The 26,027-nt window shown below is 57.5% G+C and overlaps 2 protein-coding genes across 6 annotated transcripts in view; one reads left to right on the forward strand and one right to left on the reverse strand.

Annotated features, from left to right (window-relative positions):
- SH3GL1 (SH3 domain containing GRB2 like 1, endophilin A2) overlaps positions 1–11,468 on the forward strand; it is a 46,675-nt gene extending 35,207 nt beyond the window's left edge. For 2 of the 4 annotated variants that reach the window (XM_044998292.1, XM_044998291.1), the window contains exons 7-11: positions 379–537; positions 1,215–1,318; positions 4,592–4,716; positions 5,229–5,285; positions 8,351–11,468. In XM_044998292.1, the coding sequence (XP_044854227.1) occupies positions 379–537; positions 1,215–1,318; positions 4,592–4,716; positions 5,229–5,285; positions 8,351–8,547 (642 nt within the window). In that variant the 3' untranslated portion in view covers positions 8,548–11,468. The remainder of the gene's footprint in view (positions 1–378; positions 538–1,214; positions 1,319–4,591; positions 4,717–5,228; positions 5,286–8,350) is intronic. The other 2 variants (XM_044998293.1, XM_044998294.1) reach the window with 2 other exon arrangements.
- A 624-nt stretch (positions 11,469–12,092) lies between these two features.
- MPND (MPN domain containing) lies at positions 12,093–25,260 on the reverse strand. Of its 2 annotated transcripts, none has more exons than XM_044998290.1 (13): positions 25,171–25,260; positions 21,759–21,973; positions 20,865–21,095; positions 19,906–20,065; positions 17,709–17,793; positions 17,035–17,131; positions 16,095–16,167; positions 15,806–15,882; positions 15,402–15,570; positions 15,006–15,076; positions 14,426–14,515; positions 13,451–13,543; positions 12,093–12,555 (listed from the first exon to the last, which is right to left on the reverse strand). In XM_044998290.1, exons 1-13 carry the CDS (start codon positions 25,175–25,177, stop codon positions 12,469–12,471), a joined length of 1,455 nt encoding a protein of 484 aa, XP_044854225.1. In that variant the 5' UTR covers positions 25,178–25,260; the 3' UTR covers positions 12,093–12,468. The 2 variants fall into 2 exon arrangements, with proteins under 2 accessions (XP_044854225.1, XP_044854224.1); XM_044998289.1 differs by lacking the exon at positions 25,171–25,260 and adding an exon at positions 23,268–24,219.
- Between the last annotated feature and the right edge of the window lie 767 nt (positions 25,261–26,027).

Here is a 26,027-nt window from a genome sequence, read left to right on the forward strand (position 1 = left end):
CTGCGGCAGTTTGGTTCCCCTCCAGTTTAGGAACAGAAGGGGGAGGAAAATGTACCATCTTGCCAACTTCTTTATGGCTGTTTCCAAACAATGAAAAAGAAACCATAGTCACAGCAATCATAAATCCTCTGCTGAACTGGATTCAAGTAGTTCCCTCATCCCCCGCACTGCTCTTCATTCCTGACCAGCATTCCCTGCGGAGCATTGCGCACTGGGCCCTGTAGTCTGCGGGGAGCCTGTCTGAAGGTGATGCCAGCAATTGCCTAGTCTGGGTGGTGGGAGGCTGGGTGGTTTGGTTTTTGCTGTGTTCATTGGGAAAAGTTTGGGTGCCCCGGCCCGTGGTTTTAGTTTAACCGCTCATAACCCTTCTCTCCCAAGCATCATCTTAAGAAGCTGGAGGGCAGGCGCCTGGACTTTGACTACAAGAAAAAACGTCAGGGGAAGATCCCGGACGAGGAGCTCCGCCAGGCCCTGGAGAAATTTGAAGAGTCCAAGGAAATAGCGGAGACTAGTATGCACAACCTTCTGGAGACTGACGTGAGTGTCCCCTAGAGGTCACTGCTCGCTTTGCTCGTCTGTGCGCTGCTGGGATGCTGCCTGAGCTGCAGCACTCCTGTATGTGTGTCTGGGGCAGCAGGGGGCGGTGTGCTTTTATTGGGGGGCAGGTGAGAGTGTCTGGTGCTTTGATGCTCGTAAAAAATGACACCGAATCCCCTGTCATGCCTCTGCCAATGGGCCCCTGTTGTGATCCTGCACCCCCTCCCCCTGTTATTTCCATCATTCCCCCCACACACACCCAGAACAGCTTTGCAAATGCCCTTCAGTCCTGACCCCGTAGCCCCCTCCCTGCTGATGCAGTCCAGGGCTGAGACTGATAATTATATGAATGAGGCAGTGTGGAGACTCTTCTGTGAACATGTGTTTGGTCAGGACATGGCTGACACAGCTCATTCAGTCATGATGCAGAATGTCAGCTAAACCCGTGTCCTTCGAGGTGCCAAGCTACCGGCCGCTGTCTCGCTGAGCCTTAGCGAATGACTGAATTTAAAGGTCCCTAATTCTAAGACTTCTCGCTGCATGTAAATTTCAAGCTGCTTTTTGCATGTTTCCCAGTGTGCTTAAGGCCCCAGTGGAGCAGTAGAAGCCTCCCGTAGTAGCGTATGAAAGCCACCCATGGTGTGAAAGCCACTCATCGCAGTTTATGACCCTTTCAGATTGAGCAAGTGAGCCAACTCTCAGCCCTGGTGGATGCCCAGGTAGATTACCACAGACAAGCTGTGCAGATCCTGGATGAGCTCGCGGAGAAACTCAAACGCAGGTGAGGCTTCCTAGGGCCGCTGCGGCTCCTGCAGGAGGAGAGAAGCATGGTGGAAACTGTAACTTGGGAGCTTGGAGCCAGATATTTTCTGGCCCCTTCCTCCACGGTTTATTCCCTGGCAGTAGAAGCTGTAGGAGCCTTTGAGGGTAGCTTTATCAGTGCATCTTTAAACTTTCATAGTGAGTGATTTGTGTCTGCATGAACGATTTTCTACAAAAGGTACTTTCTGGCATCTGCTGTGAACCCTCTCTGCATACTCCGTGGGTTAAATAGTTTCTTGCTGCTTTTGGCCATCTGTGGATCCAAATATAAATACTCCCAATGAAATAGAAGGTGCAAGTTGATTCCTTCTTCAGCTGGGGAGGGTAGGGAGGAAGGCTGGGGAGCAGAGCAGAGCGCACACCAAATCCTGTATTAATGTCAACCATTGCAGCTCCTAAGAGGCCGCTGGTGTTGGATGTAGGAGTTGTGGGCAGAATGCTATTGGCATTTCTGATCTGATTCTGTTTCGACTCAGTAGACCCTGCCTCCTCCACTGATGAACATGCTAATACCTTTGAATTAGCCCCCTCTGGCTTCCCTTGCCATCGGACTGTCTGGCTCCGTGTCTGATTTATTACAGTAGCATCCAAAGGCCCTAATCTGGATCAGGGCCCCATTGTGCTACGTGCTGGCCCACGTGGTTGGACAAGGTCTCTGCCCTAAAGACCTTGCGATCTATTTAAAGAAGGGACGCGAGCAGGCGGCAGAAAGGAGGGTAACAGTAATAACAGGGTGGGGACAGCCACTAAAATAAAGCACAGTTCCGCAAAGCAGAGATGATGGATCTCGGTAATTCCTTATTTTTCAGCAAGCTCTTGCCCTATTCTCCGTATACATCTTGGTAAACTGTGCTGGAAACATACGACTTCCATATGTCCCCTAGAATGGTTTAGCTGGAACCCTGGCGCACACTCCTGTAAATGGAATACAGATTAGTGTCTGGTGTGGAGGAGCAGGAGGAAATGCTTTCCCCAAGTGACTCTGCACCGGGGCTCGGAGGCGGCCTGGGCTGGGCTGTGGAATCTTGACTGCGCCTGTTGGAAGCCAGAGGCTCTAGGATTAATATCAGCCAGCCATAAGGATCCTCGGACAGGGAGCTAATTCTGCAATCCGCCTGCTGTTACCAGCTTTTTCCTTTAACCCTCATGTAGCTTTATTCACACTCCAGTCACATGTACCTCCTCTTCAAACGAGGTGTTAAGATTCTGTCCCTGTGTGGTGTTGAAATGTGTTTGGATTCCTAGGCATACTTGTTAGGCTGCTCTGCTGGAGGGACTGAGTCACAGAGAGACTGAAAGAACTAAGTACATGTAGTTTTGTCACACTAGGAGGCAGTGTGGTCTAGTGGTTAGAGCCCCCAGACACCATCTCAGGAGACCTGGGTCCTATTCCTGGCTCTGCCGCCACCATGCTGCATTATCTTGGGCAAGGTCCCCCTGTGTCTTCCCCCCCGTGCCTCAGTTTCCCCATCTGTAGAACAGAGGTAATGATACTGACCTCCTTTATAAAGCACTTGGAGATCTGCAGATAGAATGTGCAAGATAAGAGCTGGGGGCTTGTGTTGAGCTGCCTGCTAGGGTATCTTCCCCTAGCCATGTTCCCCAGATATCCTGCAAAGTAGTGTGGCTATTCTACCTTGTGTTTTGAGCTCCTCCTTCATGCATGAGAATTGACGTGCGCCAAGTAGTCTCTGGTTTAAATTAATATGGGCCGGAGTTGGGAGTATCCTGGAAAGTTAGAGAATGCAAACTACTGCAACAGTGGCCTCTGCTGGCCAAACAGTAATAATGCTCTGAAAGAAGATTTCCTTTAAAGCAAGAGTGGTGGGAATTTGCCCTCGCTGCCTGAGAGAGGTAACTGGGGAACCTTATCTAGGGGGAATGGTGGGGGAAAAAACCAGTCAGTTTTTTGGGACTCCATTGACAGATTTCATGCTGGTCACTCTGGGGAACTGGATTCCACAACCAAGCTGGTCTGCCCAGGTGAGGCTGAGGTAGGAGCAAGGCAGAGGGGAGAGAACTGAATTCCGTGCAACTCATCTAGACGCTCTTCCCCCAGCCAGTACACAGACTCTTTGTGGTTAGAAGAGACCTGCACACAAACCTCAGCCTCTCAGAACCCTTCGCTGTATCTGCTTGGGTGGAGAAGGTGGCTCTGTAACCTCTTCCCAAAGGGAGGGACCAGTCTCTCTGACAGTGATCCCACACATGGTATCCCCCAAAAGTGTGCGGGATATGGAGTCTCATGAGTTTAACTTTCGTCCCTGTTGCAAAATGACTGATGCCTCCTTCTACCCCAGGGGTTCTCAGACTGGGGGTCGGGACCCCTCAGGGGGTTGTGAGGTTATTACATGGGTGGTCGCAAGCTATCAGCTTCCACCCCAAACCCTGCTTTGCCTCCAGCATTTATAATGGTGTTAAATATATTAAGTGTTTGTTTTTCATTTATAAGGGAGGGTCGCACTCAGAGGCTTGGTACGTGAAAGGGGTCACCAGTGCAAAATCTGAGAACCACTGTTCTGCCCCGTCTCTTCCAATAAATCTCTCCTGGGATGGGACCTTTTCCTTCTCAGTATGAAATTCTGCAGCATGGTTCAACCCCTTTATTCCTTATGGAACTGCTAAATCAGGTGCTCGATGATATCAGTGTCTGAAGGATTGATTCCTAATGCCTTGTTTTTTGAGCTACTGCCGTACCTCTTGACCTGCCATGGCTGAGGAGTGGGTGACACAAGAAGACCGTTAGAGCTTCATGTGTTAATTTCTGTGGCGTGAGCGATGTTGTCGAACCTCCCAGGATCTGTGTAGGATGTAGCCAAACCTGGGTCTGAAATAGTGATAGTCACAGTCTGACTCTTCCGTCTGCGTGGGCACAACTGTGTTAGGGGATATCCAGCTTTCATCCCACCGGTCCAGAGGGTGATGTGTGAATGGGACAGGAGAGATGATTGTGTTAACCTCAGCAGTGTGCTAGGTGAGATGGTAAGGTCCCTGCTCTGAAGAGTTTATCATACAAGGTGGGGTCCTAATGGGGTATTTCCTTTGAAATCCGGTGAGGGCATCCCAGTCTCTGCCAAGGCCCCTTACTATAGTTGAGGCCTGAGCCAGTTCCCACTGACCAATGGAAACACGGCTAGGGGAGCAGGATGAGTTGGCTGTTGCAGCTCGAGTCTCTCGCCGTGCGCAGACGCAGCTTCGCTCTAACTTCACCCTGTCTCCGTTGCCTCCTCAGAATGAAGGAGGCCTCTTCACGCCCCAAGCGGGAGTACAAACCCAAACCCAGAGAGACGTACGATTTTGGAGATGCCGACCAATCCAACGGAGGCTTTTCTTGCAACCCCACCCCCAAAGTCTCAGGTAAAGATGTCACGGGTGCGCTGTAGGCACTGGCATAGCAAGCAGCACTGGGAATGGAGGGGATTCACTCTCTCAGAGGAGACGAGACTGTTCCTGTGCCGGACATGCCGCAGACGGCCCAGGAGGTGGCAGAAATGTTTAGAAGCGGGGGCCCTTTGCTGTCATGGCCCACACATCCTCCCTATTCTTGGCTTTGGCACTGGTGCCAGTGGGACCATTTTCAGCCGGGGCTGGCTGGCTGGCTGCCTCTTTGTTCTGACTCTGGAGCGGCCCACCTCACTTAGACCTGTGGTGTCATCTAATCGTGGTCTCGGAGTGGTGGCTAGGAGAAATCGTGTGTGTCGTCCGTCCCGTCCCCCCCCCCCCGCGCACACTCCAGCCCCCGTAATTGACCTAACTCAGGATGTAGGATACCATATCCCTCCCCACTAACAGACCCCTTCCTTTTGGGCTGTACCAAGGGATTCTTTTTTTATAGATTGGTTTTAAGCATGTCTCTTTTTATTTGGAAGCAGCTTCCTCCTCTTTTCGATCCGACAAGCCATCCCGGACCCCCAGCAGGAGTATTTGTGAGTTCCCTCCCCACACACGCTGCATGCAGTGTGACCTCCCTCTCTCTCTCTGTCTCCTCGCTCCTGCTCTCACATAAGCTGCCATTTCAAGCCACTAACACTTTGTCCACCAGATAACTCCTCCTGGTTTTAGTCTGCCCGCTAAAAACCTTTGAACTAATTCTGCCCTTGCTGACTCCTGCGCAGCCAATTGACGTGGGTTGTAACCGAAGGAAGGATTTGGGCCCTTGTCTATTTCATTTTTATGGACAAAATGCCTGGAGTTCCCCGCCACACCTGGATGCAATGGAAGGAAAGATTTATTTTGTGGCCTTTCTTTCCTCTCCTCCTCCGCCAGCGCGCTCACCCCATTTTGTCCATAGAAATTTTTCTGGCCACAAAGGAAATCTTACATACGTGTTTGAAAACAAGTTGCTGTTCCATATGACCCATCCAGCAAATACGCTGTCTCCTTCTTTCACTCCTCCTGGAACTGTCGCAGTCACGCCAACGCAGCCAGAGGCCGGTTAGAAAGCAAGGAGCACTTGGGCATGCCGGGAAAGTTTTGTAGGATAAAGGAGAAGTGTGGGGGACTCAGCGTGGATCTGTTGCGGGGTTTCTGCAGTTACTTTTCTGGGTGATGGGAGGTCCAGGCAGAAAGTGGTGATATTGAGCAAGAGACAGAACAGGGAGAAGATCAGGTCTTGCATTTCCCTTTGGGGAGGGGAAGGGTCATGCAGATCGGTTTGGGGAGGTGCTGGAGTGGTTCTGGAACTTGGGCACACAGTTCAGACAGGAGAGTAGGGATGGGAGTGCCTCTGCTTTCGGAAGGGGTGGGCTGGGATACTGGGGGGAAAAATGAGGGGGCCGCCATTGAAATGCTGATTAGGAGTAGCTTTGCATGAGGGTTGTCAGTCCAGAGCCCTGTGTTGGGGAGGAGAGGACAGGGTACTGAGCACTCAGGAAGGGACTGTGTTGCGTGGCCTGACCCATGCTGTTTGCTTCAGTGCGTGGGGCTGAGCTGTGTTGCCCCCGTGTTTTGCCCGTGGGAAACCTTTGCAGCTGGGAAATGCGGAGTGAATTTGGAAAGTCTCTTCTGAAAAATAAACCTGCTGCTGCCTGTGGTGTTTCCTGCCTCCTCTCCCTCTGTCGGGTTGTTCCTGGCTTTTAATATCCAACTACCTGGGGCATCCCCAGTCACCCCCTCTGTTTAGAAAGTCCACTGAACAGCTGGAAGTTCCCAAGTGTTGAGTGGGAAGTGGAGCGACGGAGATGCTGTGTTCTCCTCTCTCGGATGCCACTTGCTGGCTTACTTGGGCCCTTGTAGTGCAGTGGGAGCCCGGGCCAGTGTCGCATCTCACGCAGCCCGCTCCTGGAAAGGGTCCTGAGGGTAAACGCTGGGCTCCACGTGATGAGGGAAATGCCCTTGAGACACAGATTCCGCAAAGCCTTCTCCTTTTTCCTCCTGACGTGAGCGAGTTTGGTCAAAATCCCCTTTGCGAAATGCCCCCGATTCCCGTTCCTTGTGTATGGGGAAGGAGGGGCTTGTGGCTGAAGCACATGACTGAAAATCAGGGGATCTGGGCTCTACTCCCAGCTCGGCCAAAAAAACGTTTGTGGCCTTGGGCAAGTCCCTGGTGCCTCAGTCTCCCCATCTGCTGCTTCTGAAGACCCGATAAGTGCTGCACAAATGTGAAGCCCCTCAGAGAGGCTGCTCCTCTGCGGGGCGGGAGAGGGGTTTATCCATCCAACCCAAACTGCCTAGGACGTGTATTTACCCTAGCAGAAGCGTGGGGAGGAGGAGGCTCTGAGAACTGAATAGGATGGTGGTAGGGACACATTTCACATGTATTTGAAACTGCAATTTCCCCTGCCTTCCGCTTGTCTGTCGGTAGCTTCAGCACAGACACCAAGGACTGACTGGGTTGCAGAGACGAAACTCCCCTCTCACCCAGAGGAGGGCCTCTGCCTTGGAGTTGATGCATATAGATGGGGTGGAGCAGGGTAGAGGGGACACTTTAACTACTGTCATCCATGCGGGATCTGTTCGACTAAACCGAAGATTGTGCTCTCCGGGGCTGTCCACCAGGGCACTAAAGTTCACCTTAAAATTGGTGGAAAATTGGTCTGTGTGAGAAGGGGGGAGGGGTGCGTTTATCACAGAAGCTGCTCCGTGATCTGGCTTCACACGCCAAGATTAGAAGAGTCACTAGTGATGTTTGGGTGCCCTACTTGACACACCTTTAAAGGAGCCTGATTTTCAGAGGGGCAAGTGCTTGGCACTTTCTGCAAATCAGGCCCCTTGATGGTGTTTCCAGGTGAGCACTAAGCAACAGAGGCACCCAAAATCGCTAGTCCGTCCTGGCAATCTGGGCCATAGGCTCCATGTTCTCTCCATTACCATCCAGTATTGAGTCTAACCCGGTCACCAACTAACAGATTAACTGACCGTTGGTTTCCCCACGGTGATTGTTAAAGTAGTAATACTCTCACTTCTGACTTGAAGGAAAACTGCCTCACTTCTCTCCCTGTCCCAGCGGGGATCCTTCTGGCTGGAGTTTAACCGTCTTCATTGACTAACCGGAGATCGTTGAGACGAGCAGCAAGCAGGCTCGGGGCTGGAGGGACTGACTAAGAATGGGTAGATTAGGAAGGCAGAGAAGCAGACAGGCTAAGGGAGATTGATGAGTCTACAGCTTGGTGTTAACTCCCTTCAAGGAGGGAGAAGTAACTTAGGGTGGTGCATGGGATGGCAGGAGGAAAAGGAAAACCTGGGCTGAAAATTCCCTGCTATGCTGTGGAATAGCCACCCGGGGGAGGGTGGGAGCTCATTGCTTGGCATTCTTATAACTAAAAGTGTGCAGGAGAGAACAGTCGGCCCTGGCAGGGAGGTGGGAGCCTAGCATGGCTCTTGGATCTAACTTCTGCCCGAAAGTTTAGTGCTGCAGTGGACAGGAAACCCTGCAAAGGCGATCGGTGGTGACCAGATTGCTCTGGGGTAAGGGAGTCCCAGGGGGTGAGGCTGCCGGGGGAAACTCCCTGGGTCTGTGCGCTGGGCTCACCTCGGCTCTGTCTCTTTCCAGCTCACCTGGACCAGCCCTGCTGCAAGGCGCTCTATGACTTTGAACCTGAAAACGACGGCGAGCTGGGCTTTAGGGAGGGTGACATCATCACGCTGACCAATCAGATTGACGAAAACTGGTACGAGGGCATGATCAACGGCCAGTCCGGGTTCTTCCCGCTCAACTACGTGGAAGTGCTGGTCCCACTACCTCAGTGAAACTGCATCTCCCCCCCACCACCACCACACCCCCCCGGCCCTTCCCCCTCCTCCTCCCCCACCAGATACAAACTCAGGGCGGGGCGAGCCCTGCTCTTCTCCTGCATTCCATTTTGTAACTCAACACTAGGCGTCTTCTGCGGGGCGGGGCTGGGAGAGCGGGACGGTGTTCGCTCTGCGCGGGCGCTGGATCGGGGTAAGGGCGGCAGCGGGGAACAAGCCCCAAGGGCTGGGCAGCCCCCTTCAAGTCCTTCCTTCTGGGCCTCGAACTAGGTACTTTCAACCCCACCAGGCTCCTCCCACTTTGTACAATAAGCCAAGTCGAGTATCTCCTCGGGCGTCCTTGTCTTTTTTGGGGAAAGCAGGTGAAGCGGGTCAGCCACGCTGGAGATCCTGTGAACGTGGGTGCACGGGTGTCCTACCCGCGGGCAGGAGGGGGCCCATGCAGGGCCGAGCACTGGGCAAATCCAGTGAGAACCACCACTGTGTGTTGGGAGGGGGAGAGAAAGGGGCCACGCAGCCTGTTCTAGGTGGGTTCTAGACATCAAACGGCAAGAAAAATACCTTGCGCAGCTTCGCTTGGGTGGGGTTGGCTTCTACTGAACACTACCAGCCCCCTCTCTCTCCTTGTAGGAGAAGGGCACATGGGTGAGGGGTGAAGGTCAGACACTGACCCGTCCTCCCTGTTTGCCCACAGTTCACACCTATCCAACACTGAAGCTGGGTGCAGTGGGGGCCGGGGGGCCATGATGGATCAGATTTCTCTATGCTGCTGAGGGAGGCAGAAGCATGGTTGCTTCGTGCCCTGCTGCCTTTGTGGGCCTCTCCCACTCACCCATCCTGCTCCTGTGTGAGGACAGGGCTTAGATGAGGGATTGTATGTCAGAGTAACACTACTAAGCAGCTTGAAAACACTAAATAACCCCACTTGTTGTCACCCCTCGCTTCCACCTCTTGCTTTCTGTGTACCTCCTCCAGGGCCAGGGTCTGCCCATAGTGTCTCTGGCCTCTGCACTGTTCCATGGCCACCGGCCTTGAGACTCCACCTCCGACCACAGAGGAGTGGTTTGAACTGGGAGAGATGAATTGGTTCTGCTGCTTCCCCTTGGAAGAGGCTGGTTTGGCCAGGAAGGACTGTACCAGTGGCTCTCGTATGGTGTGGGGCATGGGATAATGCCATAGTCAAATTATGACTAAGGCACTATTGCCAGTAGATGAGAGAGGTCATGGGAAGGCAGCTACTTAGCCCATAGCGCACGGGCACAAACCAACATGCCCTTACCTTCTCCTCCTGCTCAAGTGGTTTTCCCATCCCATGAAAGCTCTAGAAATCCCGGTAAGGCTGAGGCCAAGGTGAAACCGCCTGGCTTGATCTAATCTTTATGTGCCTTCCCCAGCTCCCTTCACCCCCGGCTCTTTGGAACCTAGGAGCTGCTTGTCTTGGTGTGATGGGAGAAGGCCTTGCTGTGTTCCTAGACCTTCTAACTCAGGGCCTGTTGTTTTGTTTCCCGGAAAGGAGGTCCAGGGGGAAGCCGTGGGCGCTCCTCTTCTCATGCCCTTTCTTAGGACCTCCTTGCAATACTTCTCTCCTGCCTGATGCCCAGCAGCTCTGTTCCAGCAGCGGTGGTGAGCCGTTCCCTGAGCAGGTGGCGAGAAGCAGCCGCTTGGCAGGGGGACCTGGTATTTAGGCAGAATGTGAGGTGGTATCTGCTGGGGCCTGGTGTTGTCTGTTTAGGTGGAATCACGAGGGAACCCTCTTCTGCCCCTCAGCATGTAAATATGCATCCATCTCCGCACCCATCCTGTTGCTGGCAATGGGACAAAGCGCAACCCCTGAGGGGCATCAGTGGCTCCTGTAGCTGCCCCACTTCTCCCAGCTGCGTCCAGCAGAGATGGGCTCGAAGCCAAGAGAAGCTCTGCCTGGAGACTCCCTCTCACCCCTGGAGCTGCTCTGAGGTTTACTGCACTTTCTCTGAACCGCAGCACAAGGGAGATGCTGCTTCCAAGGGCAACCCGCAGTGGGTGTCTAAAGCCACATCTTGCAGAACGTACCTACCCCGCTTTCCTTAGCCCCACCTTTGCTGAGAGGGAACTGAAGCACAAGGGACTGAAGCTGGTGACGGGTGCTCCCGCGGTGCCACTGTTGCAGCCTGGGCATTCTGTGCCCACCGCCCACATCACCCTCAAACCAGGGCTTGGTGTCTTCCTGGCACAGCACAGCTGTAACACTGGCCCCATGGCTCTCCTGCCATCAGCCCCAGCATTGCTTCAGTGTCTATTTTTTTAATAGCAAACAAATGTCTGCTGGCAGGTGGGGGGTTTCGGCCTGTCGCTATGTAATCGTCTCATGCTGCAGTGCTTTCCTCTACCTTTTTCGCTAGCCAGATTCGGTGTCCTGTTACATATACAAACAGAACCTTTTTAACTTTTTTAACCATGCATGTTGATGTACGTTTATTACTCTCGTCAATATTGTCACTGACCCAACTCCCAGCAGAGGCCAAGGCTTTGCAGGTGCTTTATTCAGAGCTGGCTCATACAGCCGCCCAGGCTCCCTGGTTGTGCAGCTGGTAGCCTTCAGGGGCCCAATCCACTAAGCCAGCCGGAGTAGGGACCAGCCTCAGATTTGGAGCTGCTGGGCAGACTCAGTTCCCCCCATCTGTTTATGGTGGACCTGCCCTAAGAGCTGGTTAGTATTTTCTGAGGTTGTAGCTTCTAACTTTCTCCTTTGAAACCCGTGACCTGGCCGCTTCGTGTCTTTGGTATGGTCCAGCGAACATTCAGTTGGATTGAAATAAAGTCTTTGAGCTGGGACAATTTAATAGAACTTTTGTTATGGTTCCTCCTGGTTTTAGGGGGGAAAACCCACCCATCTTGACTTGTAATCTCTAAATAAAAGTATTAAATGTTTTCTTTCTAAAGCGTGGGCCTTCTCTTGTGGGGGTAGGGTGGGGGCCTCTTTCCCCCGCAGCTGTGGAAGCAGAACCTCCCCTTGGCTAACCACCACATTACCTGCTCACGAGTTAGCGTGTCCCCAGTTCCTGGTGTGGCTGGCATTGCTTGGTCCGTGGGATGGAGATACCCCAAAGGAGCCACAGAAGTGAGTGGACCAGCCAGGCTGACCCTTCCACCGACCCCCTTAGGGGCAGGGGGGGAGAGAAAGCTTGCCCAGGCCACCTGTGGCTCGCCAAGGCAGCCGCTTCCAGCACTGACTTCACTCGTCTGTTGAAGAGAACCTCTCGTGGGGACGGGAAGTTGCTCTAGCAGCAGGCTGTGCCTTTAAAACCTCCTGGGAGGGCTTGTTCCAGCAAAGAGCAGTCCTGTCTCTGGGCTTTGACTCCAGCTGCTCCTTTTCCCCTGGGGGTGGGGGGAATTTATCATCACTCAATCCCAGTAGGCGTGTTCTATGCACACATCCCCTTCTGGAGTCTCCAACAGATACCAGGGGGGTTCCTCAAGCCCATTTCTCCCTCTTCATGGGTGGGGCGCGGTTCCCTTCTAAGCCACAGGCCCAGAGCTGCTGTCTCACAACACAGGTCAGCAACTTTTTCTTTTTTTTTAATCAGAACTACCACGTCCACAAATAACTTACACCCAGAGAGAGCCTGCCCCCGCCCCCTCTCGCTCGGACCTACACGCTACACCACAACGTCCTATTGCAGGAGTAGCACTCGCCTAGGCGGTCCACGGAGCAAACGCACCCGAGCTCCAGCGCCAATACCGTCTGCACGATGGCTCGAACTCGCAGGCCTTTGTTGCGGTGTAACAGCTGCTCGAGGCTTGTAGCTCCAACGTCCCTGCTAACCCGGATTAATAAGACAGCTCCGCACCAGGCTCAAACTTGGAGCTGCCAGGCTGAGCCCCACCTGGTGGAAAGGCACCTGGGTATGAGTTCATTGCAACTCAGGCTCCGGCCTTGCCTCAGCTGCTCTGCTTGAGGAGGCTGTAGATCTGTTCCAGGACGTGGGCGAAGCCCTGATCTTTGGGAGTCCTGGAGGCGAGGGAGCCCTGAAATGGAAACAGCTTCGTTTATCTTTGTTTAGTCTGCAGAAGAGAAGAGTGAGGGGGGATTTGATAGCAGCCTCCAACTACCTGAAGGGGGGTTCCAAAGGGGATGGAGCTCGGCTCTTCTTGGTGGTGCAGATCACAGAACAAGGAGCAATGGTCTCAAGTTGCAGTGGGGGAGGTTTAGGTTGGATATTAGGAAAAAAATTTTCACTAGGTGAGTGGCGAAGCACTGGAATGGGTTCCCTAGGGAGGTGGTGGAATCTCCTTCCTTAGAGGTTTCTAAGGCCCGGCTTGCCAAAGCCCTGGCTGGGATGATTTAGTTGGGGGTTGGTCCTGCTTTGAGCAGGGGGTTGGACTAGATACCTCCTGAGGTCCCTTCCAACACTGCGATTGTATGATTCTATCTTCCATCTCAGGGAGGGGCCTAGCTGTACAGAACTACCCACTCTGTAACCCCTCCCCATAGGCCAAACACCTGGGAAGAGAGTTCCACCCAATGCAGCAGATCTTCACCATGGACAAGCTAGCTCAGTGATCTGCCCCCGGCCACTAGACCTGTTCTCCAATGACTCTGCTTGAGTAAGGACTGCGGAAGTGAGGCTGGTATAAGCTATTAGACCCCCCTCCGCCACGCCGTCCACATTGCAGGAGTTGTTTCAGTGCAGCTTAATACCTCTCTGCAAGTCACAGAGAGTACGGCTACAAGGAAGAAAACTGATCCAACCTTCCCCAACCATGGAAGTGCTACCGTAGAGGTGGTAACAATACCTCACCTGGCTCAGAGCAAGCCTAGAAAACATGGCAGAAAAAGCCACCCGAATGTCCTCTCCACCACCTCTACAGGTGGCATATTATGGGGTGGCTTTTTTCCCCCATTTCAACCCCATTTTCTCACCTTTAGCTTATCTAAGTAGGTCTGCTCCTGGCTCCATGTATCTTGAAACTTCACCAGGTCCGGAGCCCCTTTGTAAAACTCAACCAGCAGCATCTGGAGCCGCAAAGGGAAAGGGGAGTCAGCAGAAGCCAAACACTTGCTCAAGTCCCACCGAAAGCAGGACCTGCAGCCTGCAGTTTTGCAGCAGTGGGGGAAGAGCTGTGAGGGGAGAGGATCGGCCTGTCGGCTCCAAGAAACCCTGAGCTTGCTTGTCCCATGGAGAAGGAACGTTGGTGGATTGGTCAAGACCTAGGATTGGAATCTAGAGAGACTTGGAGGGACGTTAGGCCTCTGACCAGCTGGTTCTAGTGATGGTCTCTGCTTATCCCCCTCTCCAGCTCTTCCTTACTGCTAACAGGAGAGGGGAGTTGGTTTGGGCTGGGGCCCAGGCTGCTGCTTGGGACGGTTGACAGGTAATGGATCTTATTCTCTCAGCTCACCCACAGGGCGGCTACACCCCAGACCTCCGTACAGGGTCTTTGTCTGCATGTTTCGCCCTGCTCCAAGCCCTGGGATTTTCGTTCTCTGAAAGGGCTCTGAACAAAAGGTTTGAGAGGACTCGCTGGAGGTATGGCGGAGGGGGAGAGCCTGGTGGAGCTGCTTCGTCTGGCTAAAGACAACAGACATGGGGGTGTGTGTGTGTCACCCCAGAGCCTTTTCCTGAGCCACCCTCCCCACGCCTGCCCGTCTGTGGAGATGAGGCTTCGTTCACCACCCAAGGCAGCTCTCAACCCCGGGGTGGCTGCGTTTCCCAGGCAGGCGAAGCAACACGCCAACTGGTACAATGTGGAAGGAGACATGAAGGTCCTACTGGGGAGAGGGACTATATACACGTAGCATGAAGTTACTGAGACCATCCTGGACTGCTAGATACTCCCAGGTGTGTGTGTGTGGGGGGGAGAGTCTCCCACGCAGCCCCTGCTCGGGGGATCTCACCATCTCATGGAGGACGTCATTGGTGAGAAACCCGTCCTGCACGTAGGTGACCTCCACTTCCATGGGGATGCCGTAATCGTTGGGCCTTTGCTGCAAGGGGAAAGGAAGCAAAGTGGTTTCCAGCCGGGCACGGCCTTGGGGGTCCGCAGGACGAGCCGGGAGCTTCCCAGGCCAGGCTGGAGCCGGCGTTAACTCAGCCCAGCCTCAGGGAAGGGACAGTTTGGGGCCGAGGCACACGCGTGATTGGAGGCATCACGGCCCGAGTGTCAGGAAAAGGCCTTTTCCTGGCCACGGCTCCCTGAGGGCCCAGGATATTTATCCAGGGCAGAGAGGGGTCTGACTGCTTCTCCGGCTGGAGAGAGTGGGGCCTCCCCCACGCCCCAGCAGGGGCCCCGATCCAGTAGTCCCCAGCAGCCCAGGGTCTGCTCCTTCCGCGAACGCCCCTGCGCCACGGGAACCAGCAGAGGCTATGTCTGCCGTGGCCAAGAACCCCCGTGGAGAGCCGGCAGCATGGCCTGGAGAGCCAGCGGGAGCAGGGGCAGAGGCTCCAGGCCTGGCCCTAGCGCCGTGTGGAACTCACCTCCGGAGGTGGCATGACCCAGAAGGGCGAGATTTTGGACTCCACGCCTTGGTTGCCGTGATAGTACGGTGCTGTGGGGAGAGAGCGCCAGGAGTTGGACTGAGGGCAGGGTTACCACCCTCCGCAGCCCAGCCTGCCTGCCCAGGGCGTGAACTGCAGCTCCCCAGAGCGCCGGGAGGTGGTTTGAATGAGAGCGTGCGGCACCGGCCTGCAGTCCAGCCCCCACCCCGCTGGGTTCGCAGCACGTTACGGGGGAGCATCCCGCCGCCCTGCCCCACGGGGCTCCAGCCTCAAGCTGCCGGATGGTGCCCCAGGGCGGGGAGCTGGGTCCCCAGCTGGTTGTGCTGAAGGACGGGGTCCCAGGCCCCACACCCGGCTCCCCCACCCGGCCCTTACCGCAGATGAGCGCCAGGCAGGGCTGGAAGCGGTTGTTGCTGCCCTGCAGCTTGAGCTGGTAATCCATCTGGGCGTCGATGTCCTGCAGCGAGGGCAGGGCGTGGCTGAAGGGGTGGCTGTGGTACCAGCCCACCAGTGCCAGCCCCCGCATGAAGAGGTTCTGGCAGATCTGAGGCCCGGGCACAGAGAAGAGGGAGGAGCCATTAGCGGTCGTCTGGGATCAGCGTGTTCCTCAGAGTCCTCCCTCGGGCCCGGAGACCACCCCCGTGCTGCAGGGCAGGGCTGTGGGTGAGGGGCAGGGATGCCATGCAGCCAGGGGACAATAGGGTTAGATTGTGGGCCCAGTGGCTTTCTCAGGGGGACGGCGCAGGCCGCGGCCAGCGAATGCCCCCCACATCCGTTACCTCCTCCTCCACGGCGGCTGCCGATTCGGCGTCTCCGAGGCGCGTCCGGCAGGGGAACGCTCGCAGCACCGTCAGCACTGCAAGAAACGCCAGACATCAGCTCGGCCCAGCTGGTCACGGACTCCACCCAGCCGAGAAAAGCTGGTTAGAGCTAATGCCCCGAGCCTGGGGGCTGAACCCCGGGCCCAGATGGCGGCCTGGCACCTCGGGCCCGAGGCAGCCTACGTAGGGCCTGGCACGGCCATGACAGCCCCAGTGAAAAGACCTCCAAACCTCGGCCAGTACCTACCTTGGCTGCTGGTGTCCCACCTGCCTCCCAGGTAGCCAACCACCTCGCTCCTCGTTAGGTGGCTGTGAAAGTCCTAAAGAGGGAACGGGGGAGAGTTTAAAACAAGGGCAGTTCCCTCCCACCCACCCTCCGGTCCCACCCCTCTGCAACCCTCTCCCCGCCCCCCTCTCATCACCCCGTACCCCGCCCCTCGGTTCCCACCACCCTGCATCCAAAGGCACCGCACCCCCCTTCCCTGTGAGCTTTCACCAGGAGGTGTCCGGGTGACATCCCAGCCCTGAGTCTGCGGGTGTCAAACCCTCGGTTTAACGTCTCCCTGTGCCATGCGGATCTGTGATTTCCCCCACACACACGCCTGTTCCTTGGGAGATGCCTGTCCGGCCAAGGGAACATTAATACAACATGGTGCAGCCTCAGGGTCTTGCTTTGATCCTGAAGGACTCTCAGGCCACTGCTAATAGTCTCCACGTTGATGTGGCCTGCAGGAGATGGGGTGCACAAAGGCTGGCCACCCTTTTGTGGGGAGATCATTTTCCGTAGTCTCTGACAAAGTTCCCAGCCTGCGAGGTCTCTCAGTCACAGGCACGGCACGTGGCTGCCTGCCTTCACCACCACAATTCGGACTTTTTGCCACATTTCTCCTGGTAACCAGCAAATCCTTCATCGAGGCCCATTATTCACCCATCATCTGTCTCCTCCCTTAAACTGCCCCTACTATGGTTAGTGATCGGACTGTGCGGCAGCCGTTCCACCCTGGGCAGCGGCGGGGATGCTCTAGGCAGAGGCCAATGGGAGTTTCCATCAGCTGGTGGTGCCCCTCTCTACCCGCTGGCTGTGAGTGCCACCAGACACAGGGATGCAGGCAATTGCATGAGCCTGGCCTAGCCTACCAGACCCATGCTGGAGGGAGCGTTCCAGGGATGGGGGGGCTGGTACGTACCAGCAGCAGCAGCACATTACTGGAGATGGCCACGTTGAACGGCTGGAATTTGTTGATTGCTGCGAAGGAGGTCACTTCCACCAGGGTGTGCGGATTCCTGGAACAGAGGAGCCCCGTTCTCCAACACGCACCCCCAAATCCCAGCCTGCGCTAACCTGACACCCCCCGGGGTTTGTCTGTTCTGAACCCCAGCACGCTGGGCCGAGGACCAGGAGAGTTGGGGGCGGTGGAGTAGCCTTTTGTCCTGTGGGAGGGTCAGGCTCTCTCCCCGGGGCTGGGCTCACCAGGACAGACACGGAGAAGGAGACGATGCTGGCGCTGAATCGTCACGGGAGCGACAGATGGGGACTAGGTTGGATTCGGGCAGGTTGTCCTGTTCTGCTCCCAGGGAGCACTGACAGAGCTGTGTGCTGGGGGGCAGGCCCAGGACTGGACGAGCAGGGGCGCTGCGGGACGGGACGCTGGGATGCCGCTGAGCTGCGCAGCGGCCTCAGAAGCAGAATGGCAGGGGGCGACACCACAGAAGGGCAGAGCTTTAGGAGCGGGTCAGCAGGGGGCGCTGCAGGTCAGGATGGGAGGGGCGTGTTGGCATTGCCAGAACGACTAGCTCTCCCGAGAACTTTGCCACCAGCTGGGCAGAGGATGCTGGGAAGGGAGCTGCAGGGGGGCGCTACCTGGCAGAGTCCCGGCTTCCCAGCGTGCAGTAACGGACGGGAGTGCGGTTCTTGCTTTCCAGTCTCTTCCCATGGGGCCCGTTATCTGCAAAGACAAAAAGACCAGTCCCCACTCGGTCCGATTCGCACCCCGGCCCCTTTAGGACACACCGAGGGAAGGGAAGGTGGGGAGAGCATTTGTGGAGACAAGATCCTAGGGATTCATCTCACTTCCTGGGCAAATCTCCAGCCAGAATTAACCGTTCGTTTACATCTGCTGTCCTGATTAGCTGATCTCCAGCTGAAGCGGATGCTGTCAGGTTAAAAATCAAACCAGGGAGGCAGTGTGGCCTACTAGACAGAGCAGTGGAGTGGGACTCAGGGGACCTGGGATCTGATTCTGGTTCTGCCACTAGCCTGTGCATGGCCTTGGGCATGTCACGGCCCCTCTCTGTGCCTCAGTTTCTCCATCTGTAAAATGGGACTCATGATGCTGATCTTTTTAAAGTGCTTTGAGATTGACTGATGAATAAGGCTAGATAAGAGCTAGGGATTATTATTAACAACAACAAATAACCCATTTCCTCCTGTATGTGACCACCTGAGATCACTACAACAGGACAAACAGCCCATTAGGATAAAATTATATATATCTTTCATGCTTCAGGGCAGAACCACTGCCTGCCTGGGGTCAGGAAGAAACCTCCCCTAAGGGCAGGCTCAACTGTAACTGCCCTTTGCAGCATTCCTCACCTCTTCCTCTGAAGCACCTGGTGCTGCCACTGTCCCATTTGCTGCCAGCACGTTCACTCTGCTTGTGCGGTGTTAGTTCTGATCTGTATTGCGCTAGTGCCTAGGTGCCCCAATCATGGACCACCGTGTGAGGTGTTTTCCAACCCCCTCACCCCCACCCTTTGTCTGCTCTGCCTGTTTACACGCTAAGCTGTCCAGGGGCTGTCTACTGCTCTGTCTGTGCAGCGCCTAGCGCAGTGCAGCCCCAGTCTTGGCTAGTCCTGAAACGCTGCCGTCAAGAACAATTCAGTTGAAGAAGAGGCAGGACACTGGACTTGTTGGAGTCACCAGTCCGACCCAGGATAGCAATTCCTATAAATCCAGTTGGCTCCGCGCTATTGGTGCAGATCGTTTAACTTCTGCGGTTCTCTCCGCCTAGAGCAGGGGTGGCCAAACTACGGCCCACAGGCTGGATCCAGCCCACCAGCCATTTTAAGCCAGCCCTCGAGCTCCCACTGCGGAGTGGGTCTGGGGCTTGCCCCGCTCCGGCACTCCAGCTGGGGCGCAGGGTCGGGGGCTGCTCCACGCAGCTTCTGGAAGCAGCGGCCTGGCCCCGGGCAGCCAGGGGGTTCCGCTCTGCACGCTGCCCCCACCCCAAGCACCGCCCCCGCAGCTCCCATTGGCTGGGAACCGCAGCCAATGGGAGCTGCAGGGGCGGTGCCTGCGGACGGGAGACGGAGAGGGGACATACTGCTGTTTCCAGGAGCAGCTTGAAGTAAGTGCCACCTGGAGCCTGCACCCCTGAGCCTCTCCCCACACCTCTGCCCCAGCCCTGATCCCCCTCCCGCCCTCTGAACCCCTCAGTCCCAGCCCAGAGCACCCTCCTGCACCCCAAACTCCTCATCCCCAGCCCCACCCCAGAGCCTGCACCCTCAGCTGGAGCCCCCCCCCCCATACCCTAGCCCAGAGCCCCCTCCCGCACCCTGAACTCCTCATTTCTGGCCCCACCCAGGAGCCCGCACCCCCAACCAGAGCCCTGACCCCCTCCCACACCCCAACCACAATTTTCTGAGCATTCATGGCCGGCCATACAATTTCCATACCCAGATGTGGCCCTCGGGCCACGTAGCCGGTGGAGGCCAACCCCAGGGAGAGGGGCCTCGGGTTGGCCTGGACCAGGGACAGCGAGGTAGAAACCTCCTCTCTGCTAGACTTGGAGATCGCCAATGCCGTGTTAAAACCGTCTGTGTTTTGCAGCAAAGACATAAGCGAGGAGGCGGAGACATGCAGGGAGGCAGGGGCGGCGGTGCTAGATGGGCAGAGGAATCGGGCAAAGGGAGACGCGAGATGCAAGGTCTAAGAATTACCCTGGTCAGTCCAAATCCCACCCTTTAGACTCCTGCCATGGATCGGAGCAGACCAGATTCCCGGACCCCCCCACCCCCAGCATGGAGCAGGCTGTTCCGGGCCTTTAACCCAGCGTTACCAGCGTTGTGTTGCTCCACCAGGCTCTTGCTTTGGTGCTTCCTGCTTTTCTCCTCCAGTTTCTTGCCAAGCGCAGGCTCCGAGAGGGTGATTTTACCTTCCCGGGCCTCGTCCTCGTCCTCCTCGGCCAGCTCCTCCTCCTCCCCTTCGCTCACCAAACTCTGCAGGGCGGGGAGGGAGAGAGGAGGGGACGTGGCAGGACAAACAGGCCCCCCCGTCACCGCCCATCCCAGACCCCCAAGGATTCCTATGCCCCCGGGTCCAGCTCTCTGCCCCCTGCAAATGGACATTTTGCAGGGGCAGGGCCTCTCGGGCACCCTCTGCTGGCACAATGACACCAAGAGCAACTCCCCCCAGCACCCACATGGGGTCTGATCTCAGCCGGCAGTGCCCCACGGCCGCTGTGCTGCCAGTCCAGGGCTCGTCTCGGGCGCATAAGGTCCAGTCGGGAGACGCCCAGCCTCCCTCCTGCTCTCCTGGGGTTCAGAGCTCAGCTGCTCTCACGGGAATCCTTCCACGGGTTAATCACCCTCCCTGGCGAAAACTGACCCCTTATTTCCAGTGTGAACGTGTCTAGCTTCAACTTCCAGCCAGGCTCCGGGTCAGCCCTTTCTCAGCTAGACTGAAGAGCCCGTTATGAAACTGGCCCAACTTCTGGGGGTGAAGGAGACCAGCTTCCGAGCCGCGCCGCACCCTGCTCCGGGTCTGGCTCTGTGTAAACGCAGACGTGCGTCTCTGTCGCCGTGAGGAGCTGGTCCCACAACAGGTGTTACCTCCCCCCAGACCTTGTCTCGAATATCCTGGGGCCCCCGCAGCCACACCGCCACTTGGAAAGCTATGGGGTGAGTGCCCCTCTGCAGCGACGGGGTGAAACAGCCCCACAGAGGCGTTCCTGCTGCCTAAGCCCCCCGGAGCCCAGGGCCGTGGAGGCAAACAAGGGAGGGGGGTTTCCCGGCTCACCTCCTCGGCCGCGGGGGCATTGGGCTGGTGCTTCTTCAGCCAGGCCGCCTTGCACTGGTCCAGCTTCTGCCCCTTGTACCTCACCGAGGCCCAGCCGCAGCCCGATTTCTTCGCCGGGTTCACCAGCTTCTTGCAGTACGTGGCCCAGGCGCTGGGCGAATTAAACACCTGCCCCGTCTCCTGCCAGGTGATCTTCCCGTCGGGCAGCAAGTCCCCTAGGAACTTCTTCCCCTGGGAGAGCAGGAGGGAAGCAGCAGGCTCCGTTACCACAACAGCACGGGGAGGAACCCGCTGGGGAAGGCCCCGTGTGGTGGTGGAGGGGGATTCCTCTGTCATCAGAGGTGCCCCGAGCTTTGGCCCTTGAGAGGGTGTGCGGGCACCTACCCAGGAGCCCTGCTCTCCACTGACTCTCAGACACGACTCCGGGAGCAGCGGGCGCTCCCCTCCCCGCCACTCACCGGGCTTGGTACAGGAGCAAATGGCACCCGGGCCGAATTCACCAGCCCCAAAAACCCGCTCTGGCCCCTGAAGCGGATCCAGGCAAGACCCAGGCCTGGGGGGTGTGAAGGGGGCTCAGGGCAGCGGTGGGGAACCAGGAGCCTGCATGTGGGGAAGAAGCTGGAGGCGAGGGGGCGGGGAAGGGATGGCGAGGCACGGAGGAGTTTGTCCGAGAAGCAGGAGGAAGATCAGAGAGCCCCCCTGGGTTGTTTGGGGCTAGTCCACCTCTGCTCGGCCCTATGGCTGCAGGCTGGGCCCCAGCGTCTCAGTCACCACTAAAGAGGCTGTTGGAACAACGGGCAGCAGTTCTGGAGCCGTGGGCACCCCCAGTCCCCCGGGGAGCACCGGCACCCACCAGGGGGGAAGGAGCACCAGCCCGGTGCACTCTGCCCTCACCAGGTAGTAGATGGAGAGCACGCCCTCCCCCGGCTCAATCAGGCCGTCCTTGAGCAGCACTCGCAGCGTGATGCCGCGCCGGGTGAGGATGCAGCTGCGCCCCCCCGGGGCCGGCTTCCCGGCGCTTTCGTTCTCCGGGTCTTCCACGCTCGTCTCCAGCTCCTCCTCGTCCTCTTCCAGACACTCCTCCGCTCCGGGGGAATCGGCATCCAGAGCTGGGAAACAAACACCACAGCCTGGTAGTCAGGAGTCGTGAGTTCTATTTCCTGCTTGGGAGGGGAGTGATATCTAGTGGTTAGGGCAGGGGACTGGGATTCAGGACTCCTGAGTTTTCTTCCTGGCTCTGAGAAAGGAGTGAGATCTATCCACTAAAACCCCATCTCTAAGTGTCATAGCTAGTGGTTAGAGCAAGGACCTGAGGGCCACAGAGCCCAGGTCTCACTCCAGAGTTCCCCACGAGCCGCTTCCCCCGTTCTGTGCCTTGGTTTCCCCCTCTAAACTGAGGGTCTCAAATCGGGCCCCCCAAATCCCTTGTCACCTTTGAAAATCTGCCCCCCCCCAAACTGCTCTTCACTATTAAGTCCCAAAAAAGAGGAGGGGGGGGGTTAGGCAGCCCCCTGGCTCTGAAAACACCTGCTGGGGGACCCGGGGCAAGTCACTGCCCCCCCGTGCCTCAGTTTCCCCATCTGTACAATAGGGATCATGCTGCTGCCCTCTTTTGTCAATTGCTTTTAAGGTCAACAGATGGAAAGGCCCACAGAGGAGCTAGGGATGAGAATTATTATCTTTCTCATAAAACCAGCAGGCTAGTTTAGTGCCACCTTAAGTGACTCGCTCAAGGCGTGGGGGGGCGGGGCCAGGAATTGAGCCCAGGTTTCTAGGACCCAGCCCAGTGCTTGCGGCTAACTCCTACCCTCCCCTGACCTGGATGAAGCGCTGCTGATTTTCCTCCGCGAGGAGCTGGCCCCCTGTCGTTTAGTTCTCGGGGGGCTTCTAGCCCAAGGCGATTGAAAGCCAGGCGTAAAAAAAGAAGTAAGAGGCAACAGGCCGCCTGGTCCATATACAGCACTTTAGCTGCAGGTAGCAGCAACTTCCCAAACTTCCTGGGACGGTTTCACTAGTACCAGGACAAGCCTCTTTTAGAAGAAAAAAAGAAAACCAGGTACCGGCTGTTCGGACGGCCACGCACCCCTCCGCCACCCATAGCCCAGAGTCCTGGTTATGCCGATCTGACCCTCCCACACCCTGCCAAAGGGTCCCTGCTCGGACCCCTTGGGGAGGAGACGGAGCTGGATGACCCACCAGCCAAAGGCACCGACCACCTGCTTTTCCACCGGCTGGCAGGTGTGCTGGGTGGGTTAGCTAGGGAGAATCCTCCCCCCACCCCCCGGGGAGTTGGCCACGTGGCCCCTGGCTCCCAGCCAGAGATGCCCGAGCACAGAGAGCCGGTGTGCGTGCGTGGGTGGGCGGGGCGCTGCCAGCCAGGTGGGTCCTGGTCGTACGACTCACGCAAAGCGGCGATTGGCACAGAAACCATCTCAGCTCACGGCTGCGCGGATCCCTTGGCTTGAACTGCCTGCCAGCCGGGTTTGCCTGTCCCAACAGCCCAGCCTCCCTCTTAGAGCCGAGTCCAAACTGCCTGAGAATCCTGGTTTGAATTCAAAGGCGAGTTCTGAAGCAGTCGCCTTCGGTCCCTTTCCCGGCCACAGACGAGGGCCGCCAAGTGCCAGAGCGCCCCAGGGCACATCCCTCCAAAAGCCAGTTTGGAGCCGGAATATTCACCAAGGCCACATTCTAAACAGCCTATTCGAGAATAAAATTTCCAGCCAGTCACCTAAACGGTGACCCGGCTAATCCCACAGGGCCCGACTGGGGGCCATCGGGCGCGTGCTGGGCCTGGGACGGGGAGATCCATGAAGAATCTTCAAGATGGGACAAATCGGAGAATTTCGCGGCCCATTCGCAAGCTGGGGAAAGGGGGCAACATCTGCTCGGGTCAGCATTCGGTGCCCATTTCTGGCGCCGATCGCCCGCCTTCTTCACTAGCCCGGGGGCTCCAGCCTGGCCACGTTAGCTCAGCGTGATGCACAGCCCACAGTCAATATTTGACCGATTTGCCTAGGCTCCAGGCGGGTGGAGCTCTGACCCTGGCTAGGGCTGCCACATCCCAGCAGGCAACAGAGCCGCCCGAGCTAGGCCAGGTTACCAGTGGGGGGCGCTACCGAGCTGCTGCCGCAGGGATGGGATAGGACAGCAGCTGCTCCTGGAATGTGGGGCAAGGGGATGGGAGGTAGCTGGGGAGGCAGCAGGGGGCGCTGCCTCCCCACAGCAATGGGGCAGATTCCCAACACGTCAGGTGAAACGCCCTAGGGGGGCGGCCCGGGGAGGACTGTGTCAAATCAAAATTGAACGTTCTTCAGGCCACATGTAGCTTACGGCCTGCTGTGCTCTGTGCCCGTCCCTGCTCTCGCCCAGCGCCTGCGTCTGTGTCTCCCCCCGGCCATCTGGCAGCTGCGGCCCAGAGGAGCCGTAAAGCCACAGGGACAAAACCGTCGCTAGTCCCTGCTGATGGCCAGTGCTACCCCCACCCGGGGTGCAAGTTTGGCCAGAGCAGGAGAAAAGCTTGGTACCAATCTGAGCTGGGCCTTAACTCCCAGCCCTGTTCCACAGGGAGGAAAGAGGCCACCGCCCTAAACTCTGATGGGGGGTGGGGTCCCCATGATGCTGTAGGTCCCTTGCCATGGGGCACACGGGGCTGGAATGGGGGGGCCGGGGGGAGTTCATGTAACTCTCACTCATCTTGCGGAGCAGGCGGCTGCCCCCTCCCAGACAGAAGTGGTGATTACGGGGCTGGGAGATCCAAGTCCCCCCTCTATCCCTCCCCTGCACAGGGCTGGGGGCTCCATTGCTGCACTCGGGGCCAGGAATCCCCCCCTGGCTCAGGAAGGGTCGGTCCAGGCCAGCCTCCCCCAGGAACCGATGAAAAGCAACGTGTCTGTGTCAGATGGGGGGGGCAACCCCCCTACCGCTCCCACCCCCCCAACGGGGCAAGGGGACACCCGGGGCAGGTGGATGAAGCCAGGGGGATCTTTCCAAGCAGGACCAGGACCTTGGAAAGGGACCGGCAGCGGGAGGGATGCGGGGGAAGGACTGGGGGGGCAGGCAGAGGGGAGGGGGCAGCTCGAGAGAGGACTGGGGGCGATGGGGGGGCGGCCACGTGCGGGGGTCTGCAGCCAGGGCGGGCTGCGAGGGAAGGGGCCCGGTAGCTGGGGGTGGGCAGCGCAGCTAGGGAGCGGCGCAGGCGGGGGGGAGCCGCAGGTGGGTGGGGTGCGGGGGCTGCAGGGGCCAGGGCCCTGCCGCGTGGGGGGAGCAGGAGGGGAGATCGCCCCCCGCCCCGCCCCCGGGCCGGTACCTGCCATGGCTCCGCTCAGCCCCGGTTCCTGTTGTTCCTCCCCTCGGCGCAGGATGAATCAGACACTGGGGCGCCGGCGGCTGCTGCTTCCCAGCACGTGATGATGCGGCCCCGCTTGTCTCCGCCTCCCGCTCCCCAGCCGGCCGGGGACACCCAGCCCCGGGGAGCCCCGCCGGGGAGGGGCCCCGCGCCGGGAACGGAGGGTGCATGGAGCCCCTGGGGGGTGGCGGTGGGGCGGGGGCATGGAGCCCATGGGGTGGAGATGGAGGGTAGTGGGGGGTGTGTATGGAGCCTGGAGGGGAGATGGGGTGTGGCGTGTGGCGGGGGGGTGATAGGGTATGGTGGGTTATGGAGCCCCTGGGGTGGAGATGGGGTGTGGTGGGGGGTGCATGGAGCCCCTGGAGGGGAGATGGGGTGTGGTGGGGCATAGAGCTCCTGGGCGATGGAGATGGGGGGTGCATGGAGCCCCTGGGGGTGAGGGGGATGCATGGAGCCCCCCACTTTGCAAACACCAGATCCAATCAGCTGCAGGTCCCTAGCTCCCATTTGCTCCGCTCTCACCACTAACTCACCCTCCTCTCCCAGAGCCGGGAATAGAACCCAGGAGTCCTGACTCCCACTGCCCCCGCTGTAACCATTAGACCCCCCCACTCCCCTCCCTTATTCATTTAGAATCAACTCCTTTGTCCAGCAGTTACTATTTCCGGGGTCCCGGGTTCTGTTCCCAGCCCTGTCCCTGACTTGCTCACTCTGTGCCTCAGTTTCCCGCCTTTGTACATCAGGGCGGGGGAGACTATTAACCCCCCACACACACACACACGCAGCGCGCTGTGAGGATAAGTGAACCTCTGAAGGTG

This window comes from Mauremys mutica, chromosome 24 (genome assembly GCF_020497125.1).
Source record: "Mauremys mutica isolate MM-2020 ecotype Southern chromosome 24, ASM2049712v1, whole genome shotgun sequence".
NCBI lineage: Eukaryota > Metazoa > Chordata > Testudines > Geoemydidae > Mauremys > Mauremys mutica.